We start from the raw sequence: 12,504 nt of genomic DNA on the forward strand, positions 1-12,504 counted from the left end.
GTGTACAGAGTTCCTTTCTTAAAAACATTAATCTTATCACCCCCTTGCTTAGTGCTTGTAATGACTTCCCATTGTTCTTCAGGAAAGTTAAACTCCTCCCCAGGGCATTATCTGTTTGACTTGACCCTAATGTGCTTCATTTTTAAGATTCTTCTGTCCATTTTTGCCCTCAGTGCCACAGCTGCGGTGGCGTTAAAGATTTCTTGAATGAACCTTCCCACTTTTGGGCTTCACGTGTGCAGTTTCCTCTGCCTCAAATGCCTCGTCCCTCTTCCCTGTACTGCTAGGTACTTGTCCTTCAAGCCGTAGTTTAACCCTCAGAGAGACTTGACCACAGTATCTTAACAGTGAAAAAGGGTGTTTCTTTCATAAACCTTACCACAGATTCCGTCATAGCATTTCCCACAATTTATGATAGGTAATGTTTGTTTATTTACTTGCTTAGTTTCTGTTTCACATACTTGATTGTAAGCGGGTGAGGATAGGAACCCTGTATACTAATCTGTTTTGTTTACCATTAGACACCCTTGCCTGCCATAGAGTAGACATTCAAATAACTATTTGCTGAATGAATGAGTTTCTGTCACCAGCCTCTCCTCTGACAAACCCTTAAGTTTTAAGGTTCTGCCCTCAGTTTTTTTTTTTTCCCCTTTGCTTTCAGCATGCTTTCCAATACAATGAAGCCATTGTCTTGGCTCCATCAAGCCTTTTATGCTGATGCATTCTAAATATATGTACTGTACTTCTGACTTCAATCATAAATTTGGAGTTTGTTTCTAGTTGCATATATTACATGTCTACCTGAATACCTCATAGCCACTTTATATTTATATTTAGATATAAAATGTTAACACTATTATGTTAATAGTGTCGACCTTGTCATCTAATTAGGACCTTAAACTTTACTCATACACTTAACTATTAATTTTTGTCCCAAATGTTACCACAATCTGGATTTCTTTTTTGACCTATTCTTTTTTTTTTTTTTTTTTTTTTTAATTTACTTTTAGAGAGAGGTGAAGGGAGGAAGAGAGAAACATCGATGTGCGAGAGATACATCAGTAGGTTGTCTCTCACATGCACCCAGCTGGGGACCTGGCCTGCAACCCAGGCATATGCCCTGACTGGGAATCGAACCAGTGACTTCTAGGTTTGCAGGCCAGCACTCAGCCCACTGAGCCACACCAGCCAAGGCTGGTTCTCTTCTTTAATTGCTGTCACCACGTTAGTCCCTCCAGACTTCAGCCTAGAATTATCTTTCTATAAAACAAATCGTGGTTATGACCACACAAAGTATAACATATTTCTCTAGTCTTTTCTGTACTTTCTCCCCAGGTATGTAGCCACAGTGAACTTAGTCTTTCCTATACTAGCTGGATCAGTCCCTTAGGTCCATGCTTTTACACATACTGTATCCTAGCCCTAGAATGCTATTTTTTCTTTCCTTCCCTCCCCTCTCCCCTCCCCTCCCCTTTTTTAGGCTTGCTTATCTTTTAAGACAGCCTTCAACAATCCCAGGGAGAAGAAGTCCTTCTTCTCTGTTCCTGTGCCATACTACTACTTTATGACACTTTACATAGATGGGAGTTTTCCCTCTACCAGGGGTGTCCAACCCATGGCCCGTGGGCCACATGCAACCCAGGATGGCTCTGAATGTGGCCCAACACAAAATCGTAAATTTACTTAAAACCTTTTTTTTTTTTTTGCTCATCAGTTTTCATTAGTGTTTGTGTGTTCAATGTGCAGCTGAAGACAAGTCGTCTTCCACTGTGGCCCAGAGACGCCAAAAGTCTGGACACCCTACTGAACCCTTCAGTAGTAGGGAACTCGTCTGATCCTTCTGCCTGGCACTGGTGTGCTCCCAATAAATCTTTATCACTACATAAATTAATATGTTTAAATATTATAAATTATAATACAATTTTAAGAACAAAAGCTACTATGTTACTTAGTGAATTTTCATATTTTGGGAAGCAATAAAAACTGTTAAAATGTATTTTTCTCTTTCTGCTGCTTCTTTTACAGATAAACCTGAAAATTGGGATGTATGGTATGAAAGCAAATTTGATGACTGTGATAAGGAAGCTTGCTTATCATTTTCAAAAGAAATTCTTTGTGCTCGTGTCACTGTGGACCACAATTATTATGCTGTTTGTCAGAACCTCTTATCCAGACACGCCACCTGGCGTGGCACTTCAGGAGGGCTCCTTCATGACCCACCAAGTGAAATTGCCAAAGACGGCCGACTAGAGGCCTTGCTGGACGAGTGTGCTAATCCAAAGAAGCGCTACGGCAGGTTCCAGGCTGCTAAGGAACTGCGTGAATACCTAGCACAATTAAGTAACAATGTGAGGTAGTCGACGGTGAACTTTTCTCCCTTTAAATAGCACTGGCTAATACTAAACCAACAAAAACTATCTAGAAAAACGAAATTCGGAAGTAATACATTCAGAGGATGATAAACGTTCACTGATCCTGCGTTACGTCCATCAAAATAAGACCTTCTTTCAAAAATCATGTGAATCTTCTGCAAATAAGTTTGTTCTTACACTTTGGAGACTTGAGCTTTCTTTGACTGCTTTACCCCCTTGAATGCCTGAGTGCATTAAAGAATATTGTTAAGCTATTGGAAATGAATCTGATAGTTACATTGGCTTGTGTATCAAAGGGTACTTGGTTACTTGACTTAGTTGGCATTACTGTCATGATTTTGTGAATCTCTTACATTTACTTTGAATGTCAAGTTAGATCGGCCTGTTTTATAGGCCACTTTTTCCTTGCAATGTGTAGTGGTGTTTTGTTTTTTGTTTTTTTTTTTTCATTTTTATGTTTTTTATTCAGTCTTACATATTCAGGTTACTAGAGGTGTTCATTTAAATTTGGGCTAGTTTTCATTCAGTGCTATGCGGTACATATTAACTGTTAGGGCAGGATTCCCAGGTTTATTGTGTTTTTTCAGAAAGCTGAATGTTATGTAAATACTTTTCTTCCCACATTCTGTAGTTTCACCATTGCATGAGATCATTTAAGGTTATTTAACAGTTACATCACTCTATGCCGATAATTATAAGTGTACACTAAACATGAAGTTGGCATATGTTGCAAAATGTTATGTAGTCCTTTAAAGGCTTTAAGAAGAGTATATTAGCAACTTTTACCTAGATGTTAATTTTGAGAGAAAGAAAATAACCCAGTATTTTTAAAATATTAACTCCAGTCCAAGATAGTAATGCAAATGCCAAAGACATATTAGTCCTAGTCCTATGGTTGTAATTTAAAATTGGTCACTTACTCATTCTTATTGTCCCACTTCCAATATTTTCTCTGTCGTTATTAAATTGAAATCTCCCTGGTTATTTTATGTTGAAAAGGTAAGCTTCTGCTTTTCAGTATAAGTAACTTAAAGATATTCTACCTATTAATAATCTGTAGTTTTTGCAAAAATTAGCATAGTAGTCATCCTCTGAGTTTAATTGGGCATCATAAATTTTGGTTAATTAATGAACTAGTAATTTTTAATGTAAGCAGACAGCTTAGCCAGTCTGCCCAACTTCGTCTTCATTGCCCGATTGTTAAATATCAAACATCAAAATTTAAATATGTGGATAAAAATGAACAAATATGTGAAATTTGTGGGCTATTTTAAAAGTTACAATTTATATATATTGACTGTCACTAACAGTGATATTTTCTGTTTGAAATCATGACTTTTGTTTATGACAAAGTTTGGTGTAGTATGCAGTATTTAGTTCTAAACTGACCTTATTCTTAATCAGAAAATGATTAAAATATGCACAACCAAAGCCAGGTTTTCCTTCTGTTTTTCATTCATTCAGCGACTATTTATTGAGCATCAACTCTGCCCGGCACATTACTAGCTGCTACACACTGTCTGAATATCTTAAGTTGAAATAGCATTCATTAAGTTAAGATGATGCTTTCATGTTATTTTACTATTGTGATTGAAATTCTATTTGTACCATCTATAACCGAGTTGCTAATAAAAAGAGCAGGATGTTATTAATAAAGGTAATCCCAGTTTAAAACTGGATGAAGGGTAAGATCTCTTCATTATAAAATAGATTGCAATATGTTAATTTTTATGCCTCATTATGTTACATATATCAACTAGCCCGCAAACACTTAAGTGCTAGAATTTTATTATGCTTTTTACAACTTTGAAGGGAATAGGTAAAATTACTTGTCAGACATTCAAGCCTCTTAATCAAAGCTTCAGACAAAATACACGTTTTCAAAACAGAGTACCTTTTATATTTGATAAGATTCATTGCAAACCTTAGAATGCCAATCACAGAAGGGTTTCTTTCTGTGGTTTAGCAAACATCTTTGTGAAAGTGACTGTGATTGCAGAAGAGAAAGTGAAGAAACAGCTGCTGGTAGTGATTGCTACTTGAGGTAGTTTTTAAAAACTGCCATTCCCCTCCCACCCCCCAGATTATGTGGAATTTCTTTTATCTTTGGAAAAAGGTTCAGAAGATAGTAAACGAATTAGGAATTTAAATTACAGGGAAAAATGTGTATGTGAAAAGCAATAAATATTTTGTTCACTTTGCTATCAAGATATTCACTATCAGATATTTATTATACAGCAGCAATTTATATTTTTAATCATTGCCCATTAATAGACGCAGTAAAATATTTTTGAATCAGACATTTGGGGTTTGTATGTGCATTAAAGTTGTCTTTTGTACTGTAAGTTACTGTTTAATTTGAATATTTTATCAGAACTGTCTCCCTGTGCCTTTACAACATAAAGTTGTTTCTGCAACTTTAATGCTCTTAATAAAGCATACTTTAAGAATCTCACTTGTCAGACTATCTATCTCTTAACTTCAAGTATCTAAATTTCTTGAGTGAAAAGTGAGGTTGTGTAGATAAGCTTTTTTTTCCTCTTGCATTTATTTTGATACAATTTTCAGAAACTGGGCATGAGCTGGACTTTGTGTTTTCTTCTATTTTTCTGTAATCATGATATTTTTAACTTTTACTACTAAAATGGTATTTCATTATAGAATTATTCAAATGTATACAAAAGAATAATATAAGGAACAGTAAGTAAAGCAACTATGGTTAATACTAACTTCAAAACATGTGGCCAAACTTGTTTCGATACTGCAACCTGCTTGCCTTCAGCTTATTTTGAAAAATACCTGAGATATTTAATTCAGGTGTTTTACACATTAGGCATTTTCTCCAACAAAACCACAAATATCTAAAAAATTAATAGTAATACCTCAATATCACTAAAAGCTCAAAATCCAACTTCAAAGGGTTCTAAATCACTGGCTATATACCAAGAGTAATTTGATGATCAATAAGCATAATAAAAAGAATGGATTGTAGCACATTAAATACACAAATTATGCATTCAAAGCAATAACAACCAAAAATAAAACAGACCAATTTAATAATCTTTGGAAGGATATTGAGAAATTATTCTGAAAACTGGTAATTTGGGGAGAAAGAATCATTTACCCTGCCTGACCTCAACATAATTCAATAATTGAAGGGAAAAGAATCTGTAGAATATGTAGAATTATTCCCATTAATAAATGCATCAGTCTTATTAGAGTGTTGCTATTTTGCAAATTCCTAATTAATTGACAAATGCTTAGACAACGATTATGAATGGTTGCAAAAGCTATTAATGGAAAAGCTGAAGAGGAATTTTGTATGAATGGATCAGGATGTCAAGACCTGTATTTGCTGCTCAGTCTTAATGATATTCCTTCTACTCAGTGAAAAGTAGCACGCAGAACCACTTGTGAAATGTGCCAGAAAAAAATCCTGAATCTCATCAAGCCTCCAGAGCTATCCATTAATGAGAAACAAAGCACAAAGGAACCTGTTAAAGGACACCAGGGGGATGCAGTCAACAAAGTCCAGAACATGAGCAGTTGTACAGAGTAAATAACTTGGTTTTGTTTGACAAATTGCAAGGAAAAGATGGGGAGGGTGGGTGGGGGAAGCTTTTCATGAAAGGAGACTTAAGTAAATGAAAATGTTACCTTTCTATCCTGATCTGCTTTGAACAAATCAACTTTCAAACAAAGTGGAAAACAAAAATTTAAACTGAATTGTAAGGTAAATGCCTTGGGTAACCTTATCTACTTAGTTTTGCACTTCCTTTAATATGTGTAAAAACATAAAAGTACCTGCTCAATGCTGTAGAAACTTACAGTAATAGTTGATTATTCTAGTTGACTGTAAGTCTAAATTTTGTAATAGGACATTTTAGTTCTTTTTCTTTTGAAAAGTACTTGCTCATGCGCCCAAAATTAAGTAGTGGCAGAGTTAACACTGATTTTCTAATTGCCTGCGACATTCTACTGTAGTGATGCAATTTTAAGAACCAGAAGCTTATAGTTGAAAATACCATATAATTATAAAAACTTTCACTTACATTTCCTCAATATTAAATTAGGGGAAGTGAAGATTTGTGAGGGCAAGGAAAGGTAGAGAAATCCCAAGGGAGATACAAACAAGATGAAAAGAAGAGTATGTAAGGGTTAAGAGAGACATACAGGAAGGAGGGTACAAAATGAGAAAAATAACAAAACAGCTTTTTCCATTTGACGTCAAAACTTGAGGCCTCTTGGATATCTATGTAGATTACTGACATTTATCTTGAGTTTACTAATCCGTTTCTAGGGATCTACCAGAGCCTTCTACATTTTTTTGTTTTTACTTTTCTTTGTCCTACAAATACAGTTGAAACTATAGGCAGTGCTCATTACCCTAAATTTTAAGAATTCAGACTTGTAAGAAAGTATGCCTTGCAAGATGACAGACCATTAAAAATAAGTTCAACTGTTATTCAGTCAAGCTTATAACTTTGCTAATTTTAGCTTTTCTATGTATATCAGAGAGGTTTAGATAACTCAGGATCTTTAAAGAAAGAGGTTACCTATGGGCTGTTAGATGAAGATACGACACACAGAACCAATGTTCTTTTCAGTATTTCATTTGAATTCTGGAACAAAGCCAATAACCCTCTAATGTTAAGTCGTGTTACTAATTTTTATTTCTTTGTAAGAACTAATTAGTTGTAGTTTTTGTAATATGTCTTCATACATTTTTTCCAGCTACCCAACTTACTTAGCTGTATTCGCAGTGCCCTAGGACTTATGAAGGTTATCGTTCCATTTTTTGATAAACCTTTGAATATTTGGTTGGTGGGAAGGGAGTGGTGAGGGAAAGGCCCAAACCCAAGTTATTTTCTGAGACCTGCTTTAAAAGTGTGTTTTCAGGTGTCATCAACAATTCCAAAACTCAACCTTTTATAATTTTCTTTATTTAAATCAGTACCTATATGTTTAGAGTAAGACCATAGGATGAATTTCTTTGATTTTCTCACTAATACTGGGAGAATATATGTAATTATTTATTTTGTGGTCCTTTTATGTAATTATTTTAAAATATAACTTATTTTCATATGTTTGGGGAAGTAGAATAAAGTAAAAAAGAATTTACAGGCTGAAGATTTTAGTCTTAGAAACTAGTTAATGATATCGCTGCACTCTCAGTAAGATGTGATGAAATTTTTAAGTCATTTGCTGTTCTTAAAAACAGAAATCTGAAACACTTAACACTTACTGTTTCCCATTGTAAAATGTTTTTCAGATGTCATTTGAGAAGAGGCAATTAGAAAGGAAAGATCTACATCTTTGAACTGTTAAAAATAGATACCTAGATGTTTCTGAGAGGAAGGGTTTGAATCTTCTTTTGACACTTAAGTTGTTCCTCTAGGCAAATTATTTAACATCTTTCAGATAGTGTTCACATAAAGAAACGCAGAATTTACTCTTTGACTCCATTATAAGTGTGAATAGATAGGGTAATGTATAGAAAAACGCTTTGTAAATTGTGAAGTGCTAAACGGATGTATTGTAATGACAAATAAACATTGATGGTTTGCCCAGAGAGAAAGAAGACTGGATTCAAGGATTAAGTAATTGGCTTCTGGCTAGCAGGCACTGCACAGCCACCAATGACTTACCTCTTTTGAAGTTAAGACTAACCTAGTTTTAGCATGAGGAAGCGGCACCAGAAATTGCCAAAATATGATTCATCATGAGAATTTTAAGTTTTCAGTGGTGGTGTGTTATATAAGGTGATTTACACTCAGCTAAAGAAAAAAAAGAAACTTGAGGGGAAGGAGGACTGATCCAAGACTACTGTTGTCAAATTTTCATTCTTGAAGCTTTAACTTTTTTCACCTTTTGTTGAAATAAAAATAAATGAGTATCAGTTACCATGATACTTAGGTTATGACTACTCATTTTCAGCTGTAGTTTCATTATAAATCTTCGGTTTATCTGAACAAAATCAAATGAAACCATTATCTGTAACTGGTCTTAACATCTCTCAAAAGGAAACAGAGTGGGGCTCACACAACAAAATTTGCAAGCTCATTAAAAATCAGTGAATAAACCACACATCTCTGCGCTCCTTGAAGGAAGGAAACAGTACCAGTAAAAATGGTGGGCAATCCAATCGAGCTTTCCTTCTTGGCAGAATCTGAGTCTTGGGCAAGGATTTAGTAGAGGGACGGGGTGCTAGAAGGCAGAGACAAGGCCCTCTCGGTGGATCCAGACATTTTCTTTGCCTTTCCAATGCCTGTACTAAAAAGTTTCTGAAAGAAATACATGAACATGTGCCCATTAAAATAATCCCTCTCCCCCTACTTCAGCTCTTCTCTTTCAAATAAGTAACTGCTGTTAATTCTATTTGTGTTGGATTGCATATATGTGAGCATACATATTTTTTATGTAATGGAGATCACACTACATAATAGGAATTATACAAGTCTTCATTTGGATTTTTTTCCCCCCATGATAGAACCTCAGAACTGTCAGTCTAAATACACCTACTTCATTCTTCTGGATCAGGTTGGCAAACAGCTTCTGTCAAAGCCAGATAGTAAACATTTTAGTCTTCGCAGTCCTTGTGGTCTTCTTGCAATTACTGAACTCTGATAAAAACGGCCATGGGCAATACATAATCTTATGATCATGACCGTGTTCCAATAGACTATGTGCAAAAACAGGCCAGGTTTGGCCCATGAGTCGCAGTTTGCCAATCCCTTGAGCTAACTTAAGTAGTATTTCTGCGTAGCCATACTTTTATTTCTCTAGTTAATCATGTCCAGTTTTTCACTATTAAACGCTGCTGTTAGGAATATCTTTTGAAAAGAACTCTACATGTTTGAGTACTTCTGTAGGAAGTGAAATTGTCAGGTTAAAGCTATGCATATTTAAATATGTGAATATTGCTTCCAAATTCTCCAAGACCTTTACGAATTTATATTCCCCAAAACAGTAAAATTGGGCTTCTTGCTGCCTGCCAACACTATTGTTTATTTTTATTTTTACCAATGTGTAAAATACTGTTTTCCTCATTTTTATGTGCAGCTCCTTAAAAATTTGATGAGGCTTGAGAGAATCCCAACCCTTTATCTTTCTGCCTTATTTAGAATAAATTAAGAGGCAGGAATCAAGAAGGTGGAGAATATTACCTATGCTAGTGATAAAGATGTTGGACAGTATGGCCTATATCTGTGATAACAGTAGTTTTCCAAATACTATAGTCTACAATTAATCTCTCCCACTTTTATCGCAGGCAGAATTGGAAGACTACAGATCTGCCGCTGGCAGTCTCCCTTTGGAAAACACACAGAGGGAAGCAGAGAATGTGTGATCTGTAAGACAGTTACATCCCACAACGAAAGAAAGTGATTGGACTGCACAGGTTGAAGTGTGTTTCCCGAGCTCATGGGTTAGACAAGTCACTGGGGGTTGGGGGGACAAGGCAGATGCTGAGGGCCACCTGGAACAGGAGCACAAAGTCCGTCTTCCACCAGTGAACACCCAGCTGCAGCCTTTGTGGGGCAGATCACCTACCCAAAAAGTGAATGGCCACTTAACTTTCTGTGAACTTCTTGTTCTTTCCTTTGCTCCTTTTTAAAAGTTGGTTCATTCCTGTGTTTCCATTGCCCTGTAGGAGTGCTTCATCTTATTAAGGGTTTTAATTTTTGGTTATTTGTTGCAATTACTGTATTTGTTAAATCTAAGATGCCATTGCTTGTAAGATATTATTTTGTATACTCCCAAGAGGAGGGAGTTTAAAAAAACAAGCTACGACACAATGAGTCTTATCACTTAAAGTTTTTATTTCATGTGTATTGAAAGAGCATATTAAGACTTTTTTGTGTGTGTATATAGTGAAAAGGAAAAATATGAGCAAAAGAGATTGGCTAAGGTATTTCAAAAACATTTCAAATTCAGAGGTTACCCACTCTCTTGACTGACATCTCTGTTCAGAGCCCTCATGGTACATGTTTTTCCACATATCATCCTGTGTGTCATCAAAAATACTGGTGCAGCCTCAGCTCTCTAGAGAGTGTTTCAGTACTGCCCCACAATTCTCTCCAAGCCAAAAGAAACCAAGTGTATATTTGATACTGACATTTTTTATACTTAACGAGGTTTCAAACCAATAAAAAAACAAACAAAATAGGACGCTTAGTCTCCTCCTTTAATGTTTTTTGAATAGTATGTTGAGTGAAGTGTTTAGGGGCGGCACCTTTTCAATAGTAATGGGAATAAAAGCCCCATGTGAACATGTGCGGGCAATGGCCCCACTTTTCAACTCCTGGCAGCCCGCACACGTAGGCACCATTGATTGTAAAACTAATGTTGGTTTCAGATACATTAAAATTTGAAGAAATCTTGGTTATAATCGATGAAGTATACTTTTTTTTAGCGTTTCATGATACATCTTTTTCTTTCTCTTTGAGGTAAAATATATAAAAATTAGTCATCTAATCATTTTCAGTGTACAGTTTAGCAGTACTAATTGCATTTGCAATGTTGTGCAACCATCACCGTCTATTTCCAGATGTTTTCATCACTGCAAACAAAGCTCTATCTGGTAGGCAATAGCTCCCCACTTCCTCTTTGCCCAGCCCATGGTAATTTCTAATCTATTTTCTGTCTCTATAAATTTGTTTGGATATTTTATAAATGTGGAATCATGCAGCAGTTGTCCTTTTGTCACTGGCTTCTTTCACTTAGCATAATTTTTTTAAGGTTCATCCATGTTATAGCATGTATCAGAATTTTATTCCTTATTAAGGCTGAATAATACCCCAGTGTATGTATATGCTGTATTTGTTCATCCATCCATCTATTGATGGATACTTGAATTGTTTCCATCTCTTGGTTATTGTGAATAATGCTGAAATGAACATTGGCACACAGGTATCTGTATGAGTTCCTCTTTTCAGCATGGGATATACACCTATGAGTAGAATTAGTGGATTGCATGGGAACTCTATGTTTAACTTTTTCAGAAACCTCCATACTGTCCCATATCTGTTACCTCTAAGATCTGACTGATACTAAATGAGCAGAGATGAGTAGACAGTTGTTTCTTACTGTTCCGGAACTGGTAAGGGAGCAGTAATGACTATGAGTGACCTGGAAACAGCATCTTTAATGGTGTCCACGCAGGTTCATGTCTTATAAGTAAGTGCAAGAACTACCAGAGGTTCTCTACAACAATGAGGTTAATTGTTGTGAATAAATATAAGGAGTACGGCTATGCCCAGGGTTAATGAAAAATTCACCCTTTGTGAGGAACCACATGGATGACCTGGGACTTGGGAAGGAAAGAAGATAATATGAGGAGACAAGGAGAGAGAAGGAACAATTAATCTATTAGCATCACTTAAAATAATAGCACTCGTTATGTCCACACATTAAGTGACAGGCATTGTGCTTAACATTGTACAGTCATGGGACGCTGAATGATGGTGATGGGTTGTGAGAAATGCATGGTTAAGCGATTGCAACATTGTGCACACAACACAGAGTGCATGTACACATACATAGATGGTTTAGCCTACTGGACTGTATGCTATAGCCTATTCGTCTTAGGCTACAAGCCTAAGGCTTGTACCACAAGGAACCAGCCTGTGCTGTGAGCGTGTTACTGTACAAAACAACATGAGAGTAAATGAAGCATAAGAGAAAACGATGCAATCAAGAGCTGCAGTAAGCACGAGATGCATGCAGCTCTTCCAGTGTAACAGTGTACTGTTTCATAGCAAACTTTTTCACAAATAGAAAGAGTGCACTCTAAAATACCAGCAGAAAGTGTGGTGCAGTAACCATATAAACCAGTAGCATAGTGTTTTTTTATTATCAAGCATTATGTAATTAACATAATTGTATGCGTTATACTTTGATTGGCTGCACAGTGGGCTTGTTTATACCAGCATCACCCCAAACACCTGAGTAATGCATTGTACTGTAATGTTACCGCAGCTATGATGTTAACACTACCATATCGCTAGATGGGATGAAGTTAGAAGTTCCGTTACAATTTTATGGGACCGCCTTGGTATATGCATTCCATTGTTGACCAAATGTCATCATATGGCACATGAGTGTATAAGTAACCTTTGAAGCAAGGTAGGTA

At 36.0% G+C, this 12,504-nt stretch overlaps 1 protein-coding gene across 1 annotated transcript in view; it reads left to right on the forward strand.

Moving 5' to 3' along the window:
* The window catches only part of DIPK2A (divergent protein kinase domain 2A), a 21,907-nt gene extending 17,127 nt beyond the window's left edge, over nt 1-4,780 (forward strand). The window contains exon 3 of the mRNA XM_054585163.1: nt 2,026-4,780. Coding sequence (XP_054441138.1) covers nt 2,026-2,357 — 332 coding nt within the window. The 3' untranslated portion in view covers nt 2,358-4,780. The remainder of the gene's footprint in view (nt 1-2,025) is intronic.
* The last annotated feature ends 7,724 nt before the right edge of the window (nt 4,781-12,504 follow it).

Source organism: Pteronotus mesoamericanus, unplaced genomic scaffold, assembly GCF_021234165.1.
Source record: "Pteronotus mesoamericanus isolate MK-2021 breed Mesoamerican mustached bat unplaced genomic scaffold, CSHL_Meso_final contig_82, whole genome shotgun sequence".
Lineage (NCBI taxonomy): Eukaryota > Metazoa > Chordata > Mammalia > Chiroptera > Mormoopidae > Pteronotus > Pteronotus mesoamericanus.